General features: G+C 52.8%; 6 protein-coding genes across 6 annotated transcripts; 3 read left to right on the top strand and 3 right to left on the bottom strand.

The window, feature by feature from the left end:
* Positions 1-220: 220 nt before the first annotated feature.
* Positions 221-1344, top strand: LRP88_00807 (histone-fold-containing protein; the record flags this gene model as incomplete). The annotated part of the gene is made up of 5 exons (XM_083237511.1): positions 221-299; positions 385-398; positions 501-554; positions 610-1266; positions 1315-1344. 5 exons carry the CDS (start codon positions 221-223, stop codon positions 1342-1344), a joined length of 834 nt encoding a protein of 277 aa, XP_083106016.1.
* Positions 1345-1671: 327 nt separating this feature from the next.
* LRP88_00806 (Rab GTPase-binding exocyst subunit SEC15) lies at positions 1672-4485 on the bottom strand (the record flags this gene model as incomplete). The annotated part of the gene is made up of 10 exons (XM_083237510.1): positions 1672-1750; positions 1810-2063; positions 2118-2274; positions 2323-2615; positions 2663-2798; positions 2904-2953; positions 3005-3106; positions 3182-3313; positions 3365-4375; positions 4435-4485. The coding sequence occupies 10 exons, from the start codon at positions 4483-4485 to the stop codon at positions 1672-1674; spliced, it is 2265 nt and encodes a 754-aa protein (XP_083106015.1).
* A 4080-nt stretch (positions 4486-8565) lies between these two features.
* LRP88_00805 (RNA recognition motif 2-domain-containing protein) lies at positions 8566-11082 on the top strand (the record flags this gene model as incomplete). The annotated part of the gene is made up of 12 exons (XM_083237509.1): positions 8566-9024; positions 9078-9248; positions 9304-9564; positions 9628-10080; positions 10132-10253; positions 10302-10332; positions 10382-10399; positions 10458-10486; positions 10538-10581; positions 10631-10710; positions 10759-10873; positions 10928-11082. 12 exons carry the CDS (start codon positions 8566-8568, stop codon positions 11080-11082), a joined length of 1938 nt encoding a protein of 645 aa, XP_083106014.1.
* A 414-nt stretch (positions 11083-11496) lies between these two features.
* On the bottom strand, positions 11497-14085 carry LRP88_00804 (UNC-like C-terminal-domain-containing protein; the record flags this gene model as incomplete). The annotated part of the gene is made up of 1 exon (XM_083237508.1): positions 11497-14085. One exon carries the CDS (start codon positions 14083-14085, stop codon positions 11497-11499), a length of 2589 nt encoding a protein of 862 aa, XP_083106013.1.
* Positions 14086-15681: 1596 nt separating this feature from the next.
* Positions 15682-17650, bottom strand: LRP88_00803 (serine hydrolase domain-containing protein; the record flags this gene model as incomplete). The annotated part of the gene is made up of 5 exons (XM_083237507.1): positions 15682-16456; positions 16508-16772; positions 16829-16957; positions 17023-17456; positions 17601-17650. The coding sequence occupies 5 exons, from the start codon at positions 17648-17650 to the stop codon at positions 15682-15684; spliced, it is 1653 nt and encodes a 550-aa protein (XP_083106012.1).
* Positions 17651-20103: 2453 nt separating this feature from the next.
* On the top strand, positions 20104-20964 carry LRP88_00802 (uncharacterized protein; the record flags this gene model as incomplete). Its single annotated transcript, XM_083237506.1, has 3 exons — positions 20104-20386; positions 20447-20618; positions 20676-20964. 3 exons carry the CDS (start codon positions 20104-20106, stop codon positions 20962-20964), a joined length of 744 nt encoding a protein of 247 aa, XP_083106011.1.
* Positions 20965-22276: the final 1312 nt, after the last annotated feature.

Genomic DNA, 22276 nt, shown 5'->3' with positions numbered 1-22276 from the left:
TGCTCACCCTATTTTGCCCCCCCTTCCAAGTCCCGCTTACCTCTATTGGCGCCCCATCACTCCAACCTTCTGACGCCCAATCGTCATGGCTCATCGCCCTCCGCCAACCCCAACCACCATCTCAGCTGTTTGTTTAGGTACCAACACCAAATCCCCCCCAGGCCGTGTCCAAGTGTTTTTTTTTCTCGTTTACTTACCAGTTCAAACCAGCTTCATAAAAATGGATCCCCAGAACCCCCAAGGTGCTCAGCAGAATCGCCAACGCCCTGTCTACGACCCCAGTCAGGGCGGTCACTATAGTAAGTCCACGCGCGCCGCCGTCGAATAAACAGCCCCTCCCTCTTGACCGCGTCTTTGGAAGGCTGACCTTGTCGTGACGCGCAGGCGCATGTGCTGCTGTACGTCCAGCTTAGATCCCCTTCGATTCGCGATCGCGCGCGTACCTCGCCGCGTCTCGCGATAGCTCCAATTCCATGCGCTGACAGCTCGTCGTTCTATAGCTTGCATCCCAGGGTTTCGCGCCCTCGGAGCTGTACACCGGACCTTGGGCCAATGTATGTCGCATACCGTCTCCACGCGCGCGCAAAGCTGACCACGTAACGATTGCAGGCTCATCAGGGTCTCACCGGCCAGTACAAGGACATCCTGACCACCTACTGGCAGCACACCATCTCGCACCTCGAGAATGACACCCACGACTACAAGATCCACCAGCTCCCGCTGGCGCGCATCAAGAAGGTCATGAAGGCTGATCCCGAGGTCAAGATGATCTCCGCCGAGGCTCCCATCCTCTTCGCCAAGGGTTGCGACATCTTCATCACCGAGCTCACCATGCGCGCCTGGATCCACGCCGAGGAGAACAAGCGTCGCACCCTGCAGCGCTCCGACATCGCGTCCGCCCTAGCCAAGTCCGACATGTTCGACTTCCTCATCGACATTGTGCCTCGCGAGGAGGCTTCCTCTCACGCGAAGCGGACCACCCAGACGGCTGCCGCGCCCCAGGCTGTTCCTGCCGCTCCTGGCCAAGGTCAGATGCCCAGTCAGCACGCCAACATGCCCCAGGCTCCTAACCAGCCTCATCCTATGGGCGCTCCCGACTACATGGGCGGGCACGGTCTTACTGAGCAGGACTACCGTAACCAGCCCAACATGTACCCGGGTCAAGCTGTCCCAGCTCCTCAGGCCGCCTACGGACAGACCCAGCCCCCAGGCATGTACGGCGAGATGGAGGGAATGTATCCCTACTCGGCCATGCCTCCCCAGCAGGTATGATCTCCAGTCTCGAATTGGCCGTTAGTCACTAACAAAGCGCAGGCTCCCATGTCCTCGGAAGAGTTTGAGTAAACACTCAAACATGTTATGCGTCCCTATCTCAAGCGCTTGATCCTTAGAGGCAAGGAAATGAGGCAATGATACTTGGGTGTACAAATTTGAGCAATCGCTCGGCCCGGCTCAGGGTTCACGATGGAAAGGATGTCTGGCGTAACGGAATTTATGCTTTATATGCAAACACAATTAGCTTCCCAGGTAGACCTGGTGGACTGCACATTACAGTAAGAAACACTCGCTCATTACAATTGAACAACAAAGACATTCAGCAGCTGCCCCGATAGTGGGACGGCAAAGGCTGAATTGTTTTGCATTTATACATTCGTGGCACTATATGCTTGTTTACCTGTTCATGCCGAATCGTGAAGAAAAGTTGGCCAGCGGCGCGCTTCTAACGGGACTGGCCGCGATAGGTGTCAATCTGTAGTTTGTCAGTAACTTGGGAGACTTGTGATGGCAAAGTTTTGCGGGAAATCGTACTTTTCTAGCAGCATTGGTCCGTTGAGGGCGTCCACGCGTCCGTACTTCTTGTTGCGTGTAGAAATGTCAAAGAACTCGTCCTGGTTGTCCGTCTGGAGGAGGTTGATGGTCTGCTGGAGTTCGTCCAGGTTCTCCCGCAGCATCTGTCCGTTCTCGAGGCTGTCGACGAACTGTACAAGATACTCTACATCTTGTGCGAGGGCGGCCACACCGTTGGGGTTGATGTGCTTCACATCAGGCGAGAGTGGTAGGGCCTTTCAGAGTGAGCATTGAGGGGAACCTCAGGGATTGGGACAGGAGCAGCATACCAGAATCTTGTTGGCTGTGTGGCTGAGCGCGTCAAAGTAAATGAGCTCCTTGATCTCTCTGGGGAGACCGAGCAGGGTTGAGTTCATGATGTTAGACAAGTAGCGAGTCAGCGTCTGCATGTAGTTGCTGGGCTCTGGTTCGACCGTCGTTGCCGTCCTATGGAACTCGTTAGAAGGGTAACTCATGTCTATCTGGGGAACATACCATTCGTATTCCGCAGTATCCACGAGATCGTCAATCTTGGAGTTGACGAGCTCAAAGATTCGCTTCTCAGCAGTCTTCTTGTTATTCCTAAAGGACTCGGTGGCATTCAACTTCACCGGGCCGCCTGCCGAGGTAGATGAACGTGCCCGAATGAGCAGCTGCTCGAGCTCTTGACAGGCAATCTCAAAGTGCTCCAGGTTGATGAGGATCTGCACGATCTGACCCAAGTATTGGGAGCTCAGACGCTCAACCAACGACTTACAGACCTTTTCTGTAAGAAGTTCGTCCAGGGACTGACAGACGTAAGTATCAGGTCACTTCAGTGTATCAGCCAACTCACCTTTTTGAGAGTCTCATCAATGACATTGGGGTGTTGGAAGTGATCGTCGGAAAAGAAGTAGAACTGGTTGAGGAAATTCCGGATGTCTATGCAGCACAGGGGGTACATCTGGGAGAAGGGAAGCACGCAGGGGAATCTGGCTGGTCAGTAAATCGCGTGTAAGTGAGGGGAGGCCACATACGTAAGCTGATCTGCCGGTTTTTCCTGAGTGAACCAGCTGACATTGACCACTTTCTCGTACTCCTCGGGTGTGTTGATGGCCATGGGCATATAATCATCGGTGGACACGATCTACGGAAGCTGTGAGCGGATAGTAGCAAGGGAATGGGCTAGTAGACTTACCTCCTGGAAGTCCACACTGAACCGTCGTTTCAAGAGCTCAGCGTACTTGTCAAACAACTTAAGGAGGAAGTTGTCCAACATGGCTACTGTGTATCCCCAGCCCTAAGTCATGTTAGCCTCCTCAAGGTCACCAGGGACAAGCCCCTCGCTTGGAGTGGCGGATTGACGGTATCTTACCTCCATTGTTTGGATGAAGAGGGCAATAATGGTCTTGATCTTTATCAGTGCCTCTGCATCAGTAACATCATTCAGGGACTTCGAGGTCAAGTTGATGACCGCAGTGCACATAGACTCCCATAATTCCTCGACCTGTAGAGCTTCATATTAGTCAAAGCTCGACCAAATGCGCTGGTCACTCACATCAGCTGCAGATCGTAGATGCGGCACTCGTCGCATTGTTGCCTTTTCAATGATGGCGAACCCTGATATTCCCTCTAGCAAACTGCTCAGGGATGACTCATCCTCCGCCAGGAGCTCAATTGAGCTGGGAAGCAACAGGTCCTTCTGCTGCCGTCGGGTTGCACCATATTCTGAGCGGAACTTTTCGAGCTGGCCAAGGGCCTCATGGATATGAAGGGCCTCGAACAAAGGCGTAAAGTCAACCTGTAACTCTTCATTGTCCAACACGTCAAAGTCCTCGTTCTCGTCGCTGACGAGTTCAATGGCCGAGTTCAGCTTGAAGTTGGCCAGGAATGGGTCCTCCTCTATCCTCTTCTTTTGCCGCGACCTCCTCATCTCGGTATGATAGAACGCCACCTCACCGAGGAACTGTGATGTCTCTCGGATACGGAACAGCCATGTGTTGAGATCCGTCATTACAGCCTCTGAGATGGCCTTCTGGGAGGCGGGGATGGATTTTTGGATGACATCGGCCAGCCGATGCTGAGTGGAGTAGCGGTTCTGGATGATGGGTACGAGGTGTTCATTTTGTAGATCTTCGAGCGATTTTAAAGCAGGATAGTATTTCTTGCGACGGATGAGGTCATGCGCATTGTTGACAGCACGGAGGATGGTCAGGGAGTCGTTCAAGGCATTGGTGGCATCGGCGATGTTCTGGCGAACGGAGGATGTATTCACGAGGGCTTCTTTCTGAGCTGCCAGCTTCTTTGTACTATCGGCGATCGACTCGTTGAGGTTTAGGATGTCATGGGTCAGAGTTACGGTTTGCTCGCGGACACTCTGGAGGTGGTTGATCGAGTCAAGGAACTCCTCATGACGGGTCAGGCCAATACGTTCGATCTCGGCTTCACGATCCTGGTGATAGCGGGTCAAGCACTGGTTTAGGAGAGGAGTTCGGTTCGAGTGCGCAGCATCCTTAAGGACGGGGATGAGCTGGTCGAGGAACTCGGCATCGGAAGACGCGAGGATGACCTGGAGACAGGAGGTTAGCGTACAGCCCAGAAACGAGCGCTAGCCGTGGGAAGCCGTACATGAGGCACCGCAGATGCATAGTCATCCACGGCAGGTGGACGTCGCGGCATGCCTACTACCTGGTGATGCGCGGAGCTATTGGCGATGGGGTTGGGTGTCGTTGGACGTCGCGTGTCGCAACCTGCCTGGAGCTCCCCTCGACGTTATCGAGTGGTACGTACCTGTCGATAAGGCGAGGCTTCAAGTGCCCCACTTAAGCTGCGCCTGCATGAGACGACAGCCCGCGGGCGTGAAGGGCAAGCTCTCTAGCGGATGAGCCACGCGGGGCTGAAGACACCAGCCACACTCCACACACGACATGTCTACCTGCGCGCTGGATGAAAGCGACGACGGGCTCAGTTTGTGGTCAGAAAATGCAGTATAGAAATAGTTTGCCTGACTTTTGGGCTTCGATACCTTTGAGGAATACTCTACGTCTTTCATAATGAGGTCAAAGGCTTGATGTGCGACTATGTTTGGGAGTTTGTATGCGACGCCTTGTAGTTCACCAAAACCAGTTCAATCGAAGAACCCAACACGATGCGAAGTTAGGAAGGATAGCCAGATAAAAGATTAAACGCGCAGCCCCATCAGGCATCAATTTATGCCTTTTTGGGGACCAAGAATATGTGGAAAACACGCCTCCAAGCCTGGAACTGCGAGCACCTGCAAAGGTGTAGGGTAGTCATCGCAAAGCCAAAGTATGGGAGGACTTATGGAGCTTGTTCAAGTCTGGCTCTGGAAAATGGAGTACAATTTGATGATTGAGACAAAGGATCACTGAAAAATACCTCCCATTCTTAGGAGGAGGGAAACTTTCCTTTGGATGCAATCGCCATGATGCTGGCTGCCAGGACCATCACTGAATGCGCGCTACACCATACACATACGCAGGATCTGGAGCACCATGGAAAAAGAATCTTGGACCAGAATCGAACTTGAAAAGAGTTCGGGGCATACGGTAATGTAGAGAAGAAAAAGGCATTGTTTTTGTTGAAGAGGAACACGCTGAACACTATATTCACAACCTTTCAAGTCACGTCCAAGTGATGCCGCTTTGTACATTCTATATAATAAACCAAAGAATTCGGTATGACTTGGGCAGCTGAATGGATACAGAGCTACAAAATCAGAAGTGCGAGGGTTGGTCACTCTTGGGGAGGGACAGAAGACAAGCAGGGTGTGGGTAATCAGGAACCGGGATCGATGCCTGGCACAGCAAAGACTGGGCATTGTGGATCGTACACCATCCCTGTGTTATTTCTGACGATATGTTTGCCCTTTAACACACCACCAAACGGTACCATCGAGTTGACGTTCCACTGGGTACCTGGAGATTTGGCTGTAGGCTTCTTAGGAGGCATGAAGCGGAGACATGGAGCGGCCGTGGGAAGATCGTTTGCTCGTGGGAGGATCGTTTTCTCATGAGGAGGGGCACCGTAGTCTGTGAAGTGTGTCAGTATGATGGAAGCCAGGAAATCTCAATGCTACTCACAAGTGGTACCCCAGTATGGGAGACCCCAGTACAGCCACTAACACGAAACCTTGCTGTAGGCGACTCTTAGAGGAGAACCACAAGGTCACTGGGAGCTAGGAACGTCTCGAAGCATGTTTAGCCACGCCCCTTGAAGTTGGAAACCAGAATGAAATCTAACATACCCAGTCTGTAGAGACTATGATCTTTCCCTGTCCCTGAAAGCGCCGAGAAACCATTCAGAAGGGTGCTGTCCACTATGAATGCCCCCTCTCGAGGGCAGAACCCTTTGGGGGGCTTCTCTTGAGCGTGTTACCTCCCAAGAATGTCCTTTCTCAAAGTCCAGCCTCCCGAGGGGACGATCGTCGTGAGGAATACATTCCAAGGATGTACGACTTGAGAGTCTTTCCTTCCCAGAGCGCCTTCTGTGAGAGGCGTTTGTCCCGGGACTCAAGCTTCTTCCCTGGTGCCTGTCAGTTCAACAGTCTTCAATATTCTTGATTCGACTGACTTCTTGTTGTTTAAAGTCTTCTGTGCGTTTCCTGGATCTTGTCTAGTCATTCTCTTTAGGGACGGGTTGTTGCTCATCAGCTGGCTGGTTCGGAAATGGGGATCGGTAGTTCGATGAAGTGCAGAAGGTTCGGTTCGGTTCTCAAAGAAGCGTTGGATGACTATAGAGCGAGCTTGATGGAGGCTGCAACGCCGATCTGGTACCGAGGTCAGCAGTTTGGATAGCCTGGATAGATGAACGAGCAGGCTGGTGCCTGACAGAGGTTTCTCCAGGTAGACGAGGCCCTCAGCACCAACCTTCTTCCTTTCCAGGAGCGAACTCACGGCCTGGGTCTCATCGACCGTACTGGAGAGGCAATGAATATGGACCAGTGGTGTCGATCTTTCAGGTGAGCTAGCCCCTGAGGGTCTGGCAGTGTCTTGGAGAATGTCGGGGGTCCTAGATCAATGGCTGGAACGCCGCGAGTATCGTAATCACGCTTCAAAGGCTTTGTCCCTGAGGATACTGATCAGTAGAGAGCAACAGAAGGGTACTGAGGCATTAATGACTGACCTGATGGGCTGAGAATGCTAGAGCCTGCTACACAAATCTACTGCAACAGTCAGATTTGATTAATACTCCTGTGTGTCGAATTCGCTGACGCAGTACCTGGGAGAGACAAATGTGAACGAGGAGACGATGGTCTCGGATCCGACCTCATTTTCCGCCGCCCGGCACTTGTCAACCTTCGCACCCCACCCGGGGATGCATGAATGGTGATCCGTCCCTGGCACATAGATCCAGTGGGGCAGACTGAGGACGTTGAAACAGCTAGACAGATGTTTGCTTGCGTGCATGAACCTTATTCAAAGCTCCCTGCAAGGTCGAGGAAGAATACTGTCAAAGGGGGACGCGCTGGAAATGAAACGAAGCAAACATGGACAAAGGGGGATGGTTTGGAACACCAAGGGCGTTGACTGTATGCTTCAAATAATAAAGAATGGAGCCTGATTATTTGACGAACGGGACGTGGCTTGGTGCCAAAACTTCAGGGGACTAACAGTGACGGTAGTGGTTTGGAGGGGTCGACACGTCCTGGATGCCCTCCCGTTGGCCACGCCAGCACAGTACATTTAGGAAGAACCAAGACAGCACGCCATGATTAGTAGATTTGCATGTATCCAATATTAATGGGAAATTAATGCATGAAGGAAGAGATGCTTCTATTGCGCCATGGTTTTCAAATATCATCGAGTGCAATATATGTATATGTCCATGCCCAGGTCACACACTCTACGAAATATCAATCATCATCAACACCAAGATTTTAGGATCACGGGCATAAGGTGACTGGATGCGAGGGCACATCTGGGAGGGCGTGCCTCAGGTTGGGGCGCCGCTGGCGTGGATGAATCGGCATCCGTAGCCGTGACCCTGACGGCCCAGCCGCATCTTGATATCAACCCACGATGCATCACCTCCTCGCCACCAAGCGAAGCGCGCGCACAATATTACAATTCAAATCAAATAGATCAAAATTAATTAGGCGGGAGACTTCAATGGAATCTCAGGGAATTACAGTGACCTCAGGGGGCGTGCAAGGCCAGTAGACCTCGTCCCAGCGGACCAGGACAGCAGTCGCCCTCCCTATATCAAAATAACTGCGTGCCAAGACACGTCACCCCTGTAAACTCTATGCTTTACGTCTGTCTGGCACTGGACTCGGTCGGTTTTGTCCTTTTTGTCCAATGGGCGTGGCTCCTTCCGTCTGATAACCTGGCAACGGACCGTCTGAATGTGGCCGTGACAAAGCATCCACGCTCGTGAGCCGCCCCTTCCCTTCCAGCAGTTCTTCCTCTGGTCAGGGTAAAAATTCCCAACAACCCTCGCTCCCCTTCCACAACATTCTCTCCCATCACCTCCCCAACCTGAATCCCCTCCGAGATTTTCTTCCCTCTCCCACCCACCCTCACCCTCCCTCACCCACACATCAAACATCAACAACATCTTCCTGGTTCACCATACCCGCATGGGAGTGAACCCGGGATCTTTGTTTCTTTGATCTTGATCGTATATCTCTTTCTCTCTCAGCTTCCTTTCGGGAGCATCGCATACAGCCACACCTGCTCTTTGATCTAGCACTTGGTCATTTTGTTCACATCTCGTACCACCGCGAACCAAGGCAACATGGCTCATCGCCGTGATCCCGCCTTCGAGAAGGTCATCTCGCCTCCTTCGGACAATGGTCCAGTTGATTCGTTCCAGGTGTCCCCGACTTCGTCTCAGGACACTCGCGTCGCCATGTACTCCACCGACGAGGGAGCTTCCAACGCTGCCAAGGGCAAGGGTCGTGCCCTCGACGCCCCCAACGGCTTCGCTGGCGCTTCTTCCGGTTCCGCTACTGTTCGAACCCGTATCTACCCTCACGTCGAAGAGGATCCCTTTGCGGGACCGTCGACCGTCTCCGGCCAGTCTAACAACGCCGGTCTTTCGCCCATGGCCTCGGCTTTTCAGCCCACTCCCATCTTTCAGCAGAACGATGGAGTCGCCGATTTTCTCAGCACTGACCTGGGAATCTCTCGCCTGATCGAGGTCTCCGGTGATGGTGTCACCGTCACCGTGACTGAAGTCGGAAACTTCGTCACCGTAAGTACCATCTCCTGCCGACCGAGTGAACGAAGAATCTAACAAACTGCCAGGGAAAGGCTAAGGATGATGGAGTCCAGCTTCATGGTGGTCGAACTCTGTCCACTACTGATTGCAAGGTGTATATCAGTTTTGAGGATCTCCGCGACGCTGGCTGGGCCTCTACCGTGCTACGACAGAAGCATGGGTGGATCAACGGTTTTCTTCACGGAAACATGACCGAGGTTAGTCTTCTCACCGGATGCTTTCATTTGACAATAAGCTAACATAGTCTCTTAGAACGGTTACGAATATGCCGGCGATCAGCGACTGACTCACCTGGGTCAAGTTGCCATTTTCGCTTCTCCCCCATTCGGTGCTATCGCCGACCCTATCCAGGTTGTCGAGGTAGCCAAGGCTATCCTGAACTCGCATGGCCAGCTGTTTGGACTCGTCAAGCAGCTCGGGTATGGTGATGGATCTTTTCGAGCCATCGGCCAGTTTTGCAAGGTCGCGGACGCCATCAACGCCGTTCGAGTTTTCAACGGTGTCACTCCGCACGTAAGTATTCCTTTCGTCCCAAAGATTCAAAACATGCAGACGATACCTAACGCTGCTTCCCAGGGGCTCCACCTGGAGGTTACCGCGCCTATCGGGCCCAGCAATGCCAAGGCTACTGGTGGAAACGATCCCGCTATGCATGGACTCGCTCTTGTCCATGTCGCCAACCGCCAGCAGGGAGCTGGAGGCGGAAACCGCCCTGCTCATGTTCCATACCTCATCCCATCCGCTCCGGCCAGCATGCAGTATGGGATGCAGAACATGCACCTTGTCGGTCCTGTTTACCAGGCTCCTCCCTCTCCTGCTATGACTTCTCGCCATGGTGCTAACATCCACTCGCCTTCCCGTTACCGCAACGAAAATCATTTCAACTATAACCACGCATACCACAATGGTATGCTCACGCGATGGGATCCTCGTCGACAGCCTCGTCCCCACCGCTCGGGTCGTAATGTTAACACCAACAACCACGTTGACCTGCAGGAAGTCATCTCGGGCCGTGACTGTCGCACGACTGTAAGTTTTACACTCTCTTGCGGACTGCCTTTGATACTGATTTGCAAATAGATTATGCTGCGCAACATTCCCAACAAGGTTGATCAGCCCATGCTCAAGCGTTTTGTTGATGAGTCGAGCTTTGGCAAGTACGACTTCATGTACTTGCGCATTGACTTCGCGAACGATTGCAAGTAAGTTACTTCTGCTTTGTGGACATGATCAGTGCTGATTCTTTTTAGTGTTGGCTATGCGTTCATTAACTTCGCAAAGGTAAGTTCCGACACACTCCACCTTTCAAGTTCCATGCTGACCACCTTAGGCGGAGTACATCATCCCCGTATGTCAAACATCGATGATGGAGTTTACGTGCAGGCGCAACTGACTTATTGACGCAGTTCGTCGAGCATCGAGCCAATAAGCGCTGGTAAGTAACCGATTAGTGCGTCTGGTTCTATCATATCTAATGACACGATAGGAACCTTTTCCGTTCCGACAAGGTGGCTGAGGTCTCTTATGCCAGTAAGCTTACTCTCTCCTTGACGAAGCGGCAGCAACTGACACGGCTTAGCGATTCAGGGGAAGGACTGTTTGGTCCAAAAGTTTCGCAACAGCTCGGTAATGCTGGAAGCTGAGCATTATCGGCCCAAGGTGAGTTGATTCCTCAGCCCTTCTCTGTCCCTTACCTAATGTGCCTAGCTGTTCTACACGGATCATTGCGAGGACCAGCAGTTGATTGGCCGTGAGGAGCCGTTCCCCGGTCCCGACAACCACTCGAAGATGAAGCGATCTTGCGAGAACGCTGAGCATGTTGGTGAGTGTTTTTCAAATCCAGTCTTGTTTCATATGCTGACTCCGCTTGCCGCAGGACTCTTCACTCCCAACGCTGGCCAGCACTACCGCGACGAGCAGCGCCGCCGCCGCTCGCAGTACGACCGCGGAACTCGTCTCGCCGTCTTGGAGGAGATGCATGAGACTACCATCGGGCCTTACTATGCCCGTGACCTCAACATGCGTCGTTGAGGCTTGGATCACATCACTCTTCCTCTTCAGAAGTCATTTTGATTTTTGATTTTTTCAAAAGTCATTTTGCTCCTTGAGTGGTCGTTGAGGCACATTGGCACTACGCCCATTGGCTTGACGCGCAGAATTCGATTTCGGAGGCTTTTCCAGGGGTTTGAAGGCTATGGCCTGGTCTGCATTATCTCGGTTGGTCGTCTCGAATAGTCACAGGAAGAAATAGCTCTTCGTAGCTACATGGAATCAATGATATGGATCAAAAAAGTTTGGCGGTGATGCATTTGTGTGCGTGTCGGTGTTTGGCAGTTGGTGTCCTTGTCGCGTTACTGCGAAGTATGTCACGTTGTGGAAAAGTACCTCTAACCATTTAGTAGCCGAAGAAAATACGCCATTACTATCTATGCGGCCAGCCGCGATTTATGGGGATGAGGGATTCTCAGGTAAAGCAGGTAAGGGCTTTCGTGAGTTGTTTGAATGCATGGCAGGGGAGCGACGGAGGACAGCAGGCTGGGCTTCATGAGACGAGAGAGGAGCATCCGTCGAAGATGTATAGCCATCAACAGGCCCGGGCGTTGGAGGCGGCGAAAGCTGCTCACATTCAAGACGAGAGTCGTTGACGAACGAAGTGCGACGACGAAGATCAGCAGAAGACACGTCTCCAGCTGATGACGACAGGGGAATGTAGTCTCTTCTCGACCGGGGCGTCAACAGAGACGGATCTTCCCCATCGGTATCGTATGAATTCCCATACAGAGCGCGAACACGACCTGGCGACGAAGCGGAGGCGTCATACGAGGCCAAGCTGGCCTGGTCCATGAAGGGCGCAAGGTAAGGGAGGGACACACCCCGAGAGAAGATGACGAGCAACAGGCAGGACAGAAGAAGTACGGCTTGCACTATGGCCATGCGCTTCTGGAAGACGACCTCGTCGGCGAGAAGGTTCAGACGGGTGCTGAGAGCAACGATCTCGCGGTTGGACTGCTCGCGCTGGCTCTCTAGTGCGATGACGGTAGACTGCCATATCTGGTCGTACTGCTCGCGGACGGAGCGTAGCTCAGCGAGGACGGTCTGGTTGAGGTTGTTGAGGAATAGGGTCGCTTTGGAGATTTGCTTTTGCTCCGTGCGGTGGAGGGTGTCGGACATGTGGCGGGCCTGGTCCTCGACGTACTTGAGGGAGAGCGTGAGGTTGGATTCGACTTGGTGGAGACGCTTGGAGATGGCTTTGAAAAAGCCTTCCTGAACAGTGGGAGATGCGGGAGAATTCGATGTCGTGGCGGTTGTGCGGTTTTTGGGGATGACTGTGTTTGCTGGTGAGGATTTTGCGATGGATGTGGAGGCCGAACTGGAGGTCGAGGTGGACGAGGTTGAAGCTGTCTTGGCGCTTGTTGCTGGAGCTGTCGAGTTTGAGCCGGTGCTAGCGCTCGACGAAGAGATGGAAGAAGGGCTGGTTGGTGAGATGGCTGGTGTTGCGCTTGGGGAGGTGGTGGATGAAGATGATGAGGATGTGGCATCTTCCGTCGCTGGGTATTCGGCCCTACGGACGTGAGGTGTCGAGGCACCACTCCTTTCCCTATCCTCCGTTGACACGTTCTGAGAGCTTGCGCTAATTCCCTCGATAGAACTGGTATCAGGCTGGCTGGGAACTCTGCCTGTCGTTGCGTTGAATGAGGCAGGGCAGACCAATGGGGCCAGGAACAGCATCGTGGGATCATCGACTTCACAATACGGCATCTTTTCAGTCGATGTTGGCACGATGGATTCCTGAGGCTTCTCAGTTTCCTGAGGCTTTGCAGATTCATCCTCTGGACTGGGCAGCTGTTGAGGCTCTTCATGCTCCTCATGGGAACCATCATCACGTCCTGATTCAGTGTCCTCCTTCCACGAGTCGAGCATTCGAGAACCGTGGATACGGATCAATGACACCGGGCAGTAATACTCGTTGCCGTACTGAGTCAGGAACTCGATCCGGACATACTTGGCCCAGATCTGCGGATTCTCCACCAGGAAGGGCTGGATATCTCGCGAGTTCCTCGCCTCGAAAGAACCGAGCTCCTTCCACTTGTCGGGCTTAACGGGATAGCGGTCACTAACACTGACACGGAATAGGCGGACCATGCTGGAGAAGAACTCAAAGTTTGCAATGACGACGGTGTCAATGAGGACGTCGTCGCTGAGCTCGACGATGACGAACTTGCGCGGGGCCGAGCACTCGAGGAGCATGTACGAGTCCTTGTTCTCGACGAGGATGGCCTTGGCGTTCTTTGCGCCGGGGCTCGACTTGAGGACGGTGGCACCGGCGTCAAACGACGAGTAGGAGAAGCGCTCCTTGCACGTCTTGCCAGCGTCTTTGCTCTTGTCGTACATGACGACCTGGCCTGCGCCGTCCCTCCCGGGAATCTCGACATCGCCGCCAGAGGGGCGATCTTTCTGCTCCCCGGCATTATCGAGGTAGCTGTCAAAGTTGAGAGATATCTCGTCCTCCTCGCCGAGGCCGGCGTGGCCCATGTCCGGGGGTATCCTGTCGTCTGCGCGACGAGGCTGGTTGTTTCGGGATCGCAGGTCCTGGGGGTCCTGACCAGTCTGCCGAAGCATCATTTCCTTCCAGTCCTCAAAGGACATGAAGGGTTTTGCTGGCTCCTCGCCTGCGGCATCTTGTTCGCCCTCGGCGGTGGCGGCGGGGGTGGACGATTGGGACTCGGCGTCTGCGCTGGAGGACTGCGGCGCATCGCTGCTGGTCACGTTGGACGGGGCATCGGCGGTCGCATTGGCCGCTGAGGGTGTTGCGCTCGACCAGGAGCTCGTCAGACAGGATCGCGGGAGGGTATGGGTGATGTAGTTGATGGTTCGGGCATCGCAGGACGAGACGGTCGTGGACGTTGACGAGTCGGCGCGATTGGACTCTTGGCTCTGAGCTTGGGCTTGAGTCGGAGGCGTCCAGGCTGACGAGATGGCTAGGAGGCGAAGGACAGTCGAGCCCAAGGACGGAGTCATGGTCGAGGGGGACATTGGGACTTTGCGTTGGGGGGGTTTTCGCTCGTCGGGGGGGTTGATGGACGGACGTTGGTGTGGGAGAGACTTGTACCGACGATCTCTCGACCCACCGACGTGTCCACAGCGCTGATTGGCTGGCAGGGTCGTATTATACACTTGCAGGGAACAAAGCTCAACTCCTTTTATTTGGGATTGATAGAGTGGAGGTTGAAGAGAGACGAGTTTGGGGATGTAATTGCTGTCTAATTCTTGGTGTTGTGTCTTTGCACTTACACTTGTACTGCGGAACGTAGGCGCGGCAGAGTGCGGATGAAGAAGAGGCTCCAAGACAGCATATTAAGGAGCAATTACTACCAAGCGACAAAAAATAGGCTCCTCATCCCTTTCGAGAAAAATTAGAAAACCAAAGGAATCATGTTGGATTGGACAGGAAATAGTACCTACATCACGAGATTTGGCAGTGCATCATGGTGTGGCGCATGGTGGTGGAGTGTGACTCAGAAGATGCTTCAGCTACCAGCTACAGAATAGTGCCAGTGCCATTTGGCTTCATAAAAGAACTGATTTGAAATCATGCCTCAAATCCCATTCCGATCCATGGAATTTCCTGTTCGATCAAGTATCCTCACTTGCTTGTAAAGATGAGGCGTCGGTCAACTCTCCCTTGTTAAGTTCTCCTCTCACATCAGAATGGAAAACTTGCGCCAACGACCATTCACCAGGACCCAGCTTCGGTCGAGAATGCAGTCGACGCACGGGTCTCGCTTTCGAGTGAGCCCAAAGTAGTTCAGGTGGTAATCACCACAGGGCTTGGTATCGCAGCACCAGCGCATGCGGAGAAGTTCATCTGGGCCGCGGTGGCCGCAGACCATTCTGGAAGGGGCAACGTCGAACCAGCACATTTTCTGGAGTCAAGACTTGTTAGCTATCTGAGTATGTGATGTAATAAGGAGCGAGATGTGACTGTACCGGTAGTGGAATGGTGCTTGAAATCGATAGGAGAAGCTCGAGAGCAGAAGGAGGCTGGGGATGCTTGCGCAACTGAAGGAACTGAAGACTTAGATAAGTAGGATGTTCATATACCTCAAAGAATATCATACCTTGCGATGATTAGTGCTTGAAGTCGTAGAGAATGCTCAGATATAATGCTCTGATATCGTATGCTGTTGGTGTTTGGGCGAGGAGGGGTTGGCGAGCAGAAGTTGAAATCCGGCGTAGAACAATTGTGAGATGGTGCAGCCAGGAAAAAGGTCAGTTACAGTGCCGCAAATTTACAGTTATCGTATGAGTGAGTCGGCGCCTGAACAACACTGGCCGAATATCCACTGTCGTTTGCTACCGCGTGCACTGCAAGCTCTTTGGTTAGGGGACTCGACAATGGCGGGTGACCCTGATGGGCAAACAGCCGGATTCTAGCTCCTCTATACCTACTGTATGATGCAATTTTCAGTGTGCCCTTTGAAATGCACGAGAGCAGTCTAGAGAAATCAATGTGGTGGTGCATGGTGCCTGTGGTGCGCACTTTGAAAAAATCTCCATCATGTTCGAGTCTACACTACATTGCGGCCGTATTATCTATTGCCTAGATTAAAGTCCATCTTCTAATGTCTTCTAAGATGCCTTTGAAACCTCCTGTCTCAAACCTGGGACCTTGAGCCCCTTGATCACTCCATCCTCGGTGACAAAGTCAATCTCGTCCACAGGCAACCCCTGATAGCGGAACTGATCAACTGAGAACCAGTTGGCGCAGTAATCTTTATAAATACCTGTCATAGACCTCTGGTTGGCGACGGCTTCGAATACTACACGCCAACGCTCGTTCTCGCCGACTGGATAGATGCGTGCGTCGACGTTGGGATCGTTGCCGCCGCTGATCGCTGCCCAGGCCTTCAGCACAGACTTGCCCTGACTTGTCCACTCTGTGATCTTGATTCCAGGCCCTTGGTCAAGGGTGAGAGCAAGGGAGTCTTTGTCGTTCGTGTATTTCCCAGTATACTTGTTGCGTGCCTGTTCGCGAGCTAGGCTTTCGAAGTAACGCACTACCTCCTGAACCATGAGATCTAGTAGATCTCTTCCAGCAGCGTAGCTGTCTTGCCCTGCGACATTGATCGTGATTCCGACGTCGTACTCAGGGATGATGACGACGTAGGCGGCGTATAAGACGCCGTCGCCGGCTTTGGTGTAAACATCGACAGGCCGCGGAGAGGGCGTCAGATCTGAAACTCGGTAGATCTCCCAGGGCATGCCAACTGCGCCTTGAGCGGTCGAGAGGAACGAAGTAGGCTTGAGCCAGAGGTTGGTTTGGGGGATGGAAAGGAGGTCGTGGCGGAGGATGCTTCGAACGAACTTTGCGAGGTCTTCAGGGGTTGTGTACAGCCCAGCTGTTCTTTTACAGCGGTTAGCAGTTGATTTATAGAAGGGAGAGGAGCTGCCTCACGGGTCATAGTTCCCCAGGGGAACAGACATGAGCTCGAACCCGCCGTCAGGGGGAAGCACTGCTCGTGACGGATCCGGAAGCTCGAAGCCAGTGTCCGAGGAGAGACCCAGGGACTTGGAAATCTTCTCGTAGATGATATCCTCAAACTTCATCGAGACCACCTTCTCGAGCACAAAGCCCAAGATGATGAAGCCAGTGTTGGAGTAAGCTGCTTTCTGACCCGGCTGCCAGGTGAGGTTGTTGTTCTTGAGAGATTCGAAGAATTCTGTGTAGATCTTGTTAGAAGAAGTGTAGAGATGGCTCATGACAGACTCTACTGACCAGAACGAGTACACAGTCCAGTGTCTGCAGTGTCACAGACTGGAGTACCAGAGGCTGGAGATGCTTCCGGGAAACCTAGAGCACGGAGAGTCTTGGATCCAAGTCCTGTAGCTAGGTCAAAAGCATATCCTACAACGTGTTAGTCAACTAGAGGCTGGCAGGAGCCGAAGGAACAGAGGACTTGCCGCCTTCACGAGGGGCACCGCCAAGTTGGCTGGCCAACATCCTCAGCGTGATGCCCTTGTAGTGCTCGATCCTGGCCAACTCTGGCACATATTTCGAAGCGGGATCGTCGAGGTTGAGGTTCTTCTGGAGTAGGAGAGCCAGGACGGTGAAGACCTTGGTAACACTGGCCACGCGGTAGATGGAACTGCTGGTCACCTTGCTAACGCCAGTCTTATTAAGATTATCAGCGGTATGGTGGAAGCTGGCGAGAGTCTCTTCCTTGCTGGTCACCTTGACGGAGAAGGAGTTTGTCGAAGCGTTCCACGCCTTGCTTGACTGCACGAGATCCCTGAGGCTTTCGACCAAGGAGTCGGTGAGGTTTCCGTCTGATGGAACCTTTGGAGGAGGGAGGACTGGGCCGGTTGGAGGACAATATGAAGAGGCTAGAGGAAGCCAGAGCAGGCTGAGAAGAGGGAGTGTAGAGGGCTTCATGTTAGATCCTTTCGCTTCTGCGGCTGACGGTTTGCACTTGGAGGCTCGTTGTCGGACATGTTGGAATTATGTCGACAGGTCAGCTATATATATACTCAAGATGCACCAAGCTCACAGGATTTGAACCGGCTTGAAAATAGCTGGTGTCTTGGTCGGACTGGCCATGATTGTGGTGGGTGATGAAGACGTTGGCGGTGCAAACTGCAGCAATACGGTTTACGACGAGCAGTGGGGAAACAGCCCTACAGTGGCTGTGGCCCCTGTAAATTACTGGGATATCCATGCTGTAACGTAACGCATCTGTCGATAGCCGATGCGGCTGCGCCCCGCGAAGCATTAGCAGAGCCACTTGCGCTGAATTAGGATAGGAGCGCGAGGAAACATGGAATTCCAACATGGAAAAGAACACAAAATTCCTCTGGACGAGAAAGATGGAAGGAAACGATTTATGGAGTTAAAAATTAATTTTGATTTCATAGGTGGAATTCGGGGGGCACCTGGGACCTCGCATACTTCAGCTCGCAGCTCGAATTGTGCTGGCTAGCTTGATCTCCCCCTGTCAAATCTGTTGCGGTCTGCTCTGCCCTCCGTAAATTCTCAAAACTGTAGCATATGCTTAGAGAACCGTGTGTATAGATGTAGAGAAGCCCTTCTTCTAGACCTGGCTCGCAAGATTCCCTGATGTCGACCCTGACATTCTTCAACCGGTGTCTCTTACGCTTCCCCGTCGACGGGCGAGCAATCCTGACGATCCAGGCCCAGTAAACCGTATCAAATGTAGCCTTGGCATGCTGAAACGCTTGAGGGAGGAAGGGTACGGGATTGGTAACTGAATCGTCGTTAGCGAAGCTTCAGAAGTGTGAGGTCGTGGTTATACTTGCTGCGTAAGCCACGCCAGACTTCCCCACAAACTCAAATATGCTTGTAGATGCCAAGAAAGAAGATCAGGAAGATCAAGGCTGACTCCTGAAAATGCCGTTGACCTGCCCCTGAAATACCCGGTGATAGTTTGACTGCCCTCCGTCTACGTCGGCAATGGAAAGCGTCGAATGGTACTAGGATAGCTTTGGACGCACGTTTCGAACCAACTCATAAAAGAAAGCCCACATACCTTTGTACTCCGAGGAGGCCACAGCTGTGATACTGGCCCTGAAAGGTGTCCGGCGAGAACCCTGGTTGACGGGGAGCAAGTAGTATTTCGGGCTGGCACGGTGCATGGTGTACCAGAGGTCCTCGACCCCCTTTCCACCCAGAGTGGTTCCCAGAGCAAAGAAGGATATCTTGAACAAGAAATTGGATAAGTTCGAAGGACGCCACGGTCTGGCTCGGGGGAACTGGAATCTTCTCATGGTGTCGATCGTAGGAACTGCTTTGTAATGGAAGTCAGTACAGCTACTTCACAGTCCCCCCTGATGGGATAGTGTACTTACCCCTGACGTGAATATGTAAGTAAGAAGATTTATCTTGAAGCAATGTGACGGCTGGGCGATTGATTCTTTTTGAGAGAGTGGGAAGAGAGAAGCGTCAGCTCTGGGCGAACAGCCAGCAGCACCAGAGCTTGCAGCGGAACGATTTTTTCGAAAGCGAATGCTGAATGCCAGTTAGCCAGAGACTTGAGGAACAATACAGAGGATTCATCTCTGCCGGTGAGCGACGTTATACCTGGACAGCCCGCGCAGGCTGTGTGCAAAGGTCAAGTTCCAAGGCAGCGACCGTGTAGATCGGCAGGTTTCGTTGGACTCAGTCGGAAGCGCTGTAAATGACAGACAAGTGTGTATATGTAGAGCTTGAAGGAGTTCTTCTGAAGGAGCGAAGGGGCGTCTGGGACAAGATCGGGGTCGTGGAAGAGAGCTGAAGCGGACTGACGGGCGCAGCACCTGGCCGGGAACCAAGCGTTTGGATGTATCACGACTACCTTGCAACAGAGAGTGTTAGATGAGAGTCTCGAGCGTGCACGGAGATGAATAGAACAAAGAACTGACTTCTGACGAGGTGTATTGGACTCGAGGACTTGGGAAGGTGTAATATGTCGAACAACTTGGGTATGCACGAGGAAGTTATGGGGTATGATGCATCGCCAGGGCTTCATTCAGAGGCTAGACAATGCTCTAGCTGTCGGCATACGGGGAGTGCAGCTGCACGAGGCCACTGAATTTCCAATATCAAACCCCTGGACCTAACCGTCCGTAGTGGGTGAAGTCCCTGGAACTGTTCCAAAGAGGGACACGCTCGAGATTGGCGGATAAGTTCCCAATCCTGACAGTGTCAGTTTGCAGTGTCAAGCGTTCCCACGCATGCATATAAACCGTGCCAGCTAAGAAAAACAAACTCTCCCCGCTTCTTCTCTTCCCCAGGAGAATCTTCCCACTCACCCTCACTTTTCCCTTCGCAACCGCACACTCCCTCCTTGTCGTCAAGACATTTCAAGCATTCTTCTCTTTATTCAAAGCATTCTTTTCTTCTTCGAAGAGTTTGCCGCGAAGCGCAGCGTTGCCTTGCACCCATAGTCACAAAGCCCTTTGAGCATCTGCTACCACACACGCAATCACTTTGATTTTTCCAAGTCGCTCGACTGTTTGTTTCTCTTCCCCTCAAGGTCCAAGAAACATCTCATCGCCATGGATCACACGGTCCAGAACGAGGGCGGCAACGCCCTTGTCCCTTTCACTCATCCTCACCACGAGGATCTTGTCGACGCCCGCCGCAACAACGGTGGACCTTTCTTCCGCGGCATGGTCGTCGAGGGCACTGACGTTGAGGTTGTCAGCCTTGGGCCTGACCTCGAGGCCGACTTCGACTTTCGCCGCCAGTTCGCCAAGTTGTTCCTGGTTACTCACATCTTGGCTTTCGAGACTTACGCTCGAGCCATGATTTCCGCCAGCGAGCCCGGCGTCTCTCGCAGTAAGCAACTCCCCCTCTTCCGCCTGTTCCATGGCACATTGCTAACTGTACTCTCCTTAGATTTCTGGTACCTTGCTCGCTACATGGGTCGCGTCCAGGAGAGAATTTTCATCAAGAATTCCCTTGACGCCATTCGCCAGCTCAGTATCATGTGCCGTATCATCAGCGTTCTTGAGGTCCATCACAAGCGCACCAAGCCTGGTATTGATCATTTCAACCTTGGCACTGGCCTGTAAGTAAAAATCGTGCTTCTTTCCGTCTGGTATGGCTGTCCTAACTCTGACTACAGTGCTGTTGTTTGTTTCTCGGCCTTCTTCTTTGCTTCTGACGGTTTCTTCGCCTGCCTCCTTCTGGGATTCGCTGTTCTGCACATGATCATCCTCTTCTCTCCCATTGTGGTTCACCTGTTCCTGGGACTCATGCTCCGCGAGGCGAAGAAGATTGTCGACAAGGTTGTCCAGAATGCCAAGAAGGGTCGCGTCACCAAGGCCGACATTGAAGCTCTCGACGACTGGAAGTTCCGCTTCCTTAAGTATGCCGCCCCCGAGCAGCGTAACTTCATTAACATTGCCCTCTGAAGAACTCGTCTGAGTTCGAGTGCGATCCGAGTGGCTTGGACGCACGTAGAGGTTTCTGCGGGGAACGCTCTTCACACACCACTCACTTTTTGCACGATCATTTCACGACAACTGACGAGATGATTCATTCAACGGAGGACACAAAGTATCTGTCACTCAGCAATCGGCCCAGCTGATGAGGGTGGGAACATGGTCACTGACTGCGGGTGATGGAGGCAGCAGCATGGAAAGGAATCTGACTCGAGGCCGGTTGAGGGCCACTGCCCCCAGGGCAGGATAGCTTTTTGTAACATCCACAGGACAGAATGAAATTTCGCTCTGTAAACTTTCTTGTCTCTGCTCGTGATGTCTTGTAGACGTGTTTCTCCAGATGCCGCCACGCATAGTCTGAACTGTGGCAAATGATGCGAACAACACGCGTCTCCATGGAGACGCGATCACGATCACCTGACTTTTTTCCTGCTGTAGACTCGACGCAGCGTGCTGCTGGGAAAATGGCTGCCTACCGGAGGAAACCTTCCGGAGTTGGCTGGTGGGATTCTGAGGGTCGGCGAGCCGAGGGGTTTGGGACTACGGCACTCGGATCCAGACCTTGAGGCAGACCATGTACTTTATGCAAAATATTTCTCTTAAAAAGGCAACTCGTACGCTGTAGAATCTCTTGATATGCCCTTGCAGCTCACCAGACACCCGTCAAATGAGCAGTGTCCGAGTCCCAGTTCAAGAACCTTCCCAGCTCGCGTTGCCCCCAAGGCGAACCCCTCGTCCCCAGGGATTCCCAAAAGACTCCAATGTGGCCGTACTTTAGGAAAGTAGCAGTAGATAGGACGAAAAGGTTCATGACCAGGCTCTTCCCGCGCTGTGGCTTTCCTAAGGTTTGGTCCTTCGAATCTGCACTGCAGGACCGCTTTCCCAGTCGCTGTTTCCCGTTGAGGGACTTCTACAACAAGGCATTGTTCGGGGTATGATAGTGAACTCAGAACACGGAGATGGGCCTCGAACGATGCACTCGGGGGCTTCGTAGAGTGACGGGACGTCGAAGAGGTCATTCGTTGAGAGGTAAGAGGTGGATTCGAGGGAGAGGTCTTGGCACGATTCTTGGTATCCTGAAGAGAATTCAACGTCAGCACCATCATTGCAAGAGATGAAAGAAAATACCAAGAAATCTGAATCGTAGACCTGGGCCTAGGGGAATCCATGCAGACTCGGGCACCACGGCGAACATGAACCTCGCCCCCTGAAGGAGCCTTGGACCTGAACCTTGAGGACAGACGGGATAATTGATGACCTCGAAGCAACTAGAAGGCGAGTT

Source organism: Fusarium phalaenopsidis (genome assembly GCF_050370095.1).
Source record: "Fusarium phalaenopsidis strain FUZ10S chromosome Unknown contig_32278, whole genome shotgun sequence".
NCBI lineage: Eukaryota > Fungi > Ascomycota > Sordariomycetes > Hypocreales > Nectriaceae > Fusarium > Fusarium phalaenopsidis.
The sequence above is the reverse complement of the archived record's forward strand: the minus strand, read 5'-3'. Positions and strand labels throughout refer to the sequence as shown.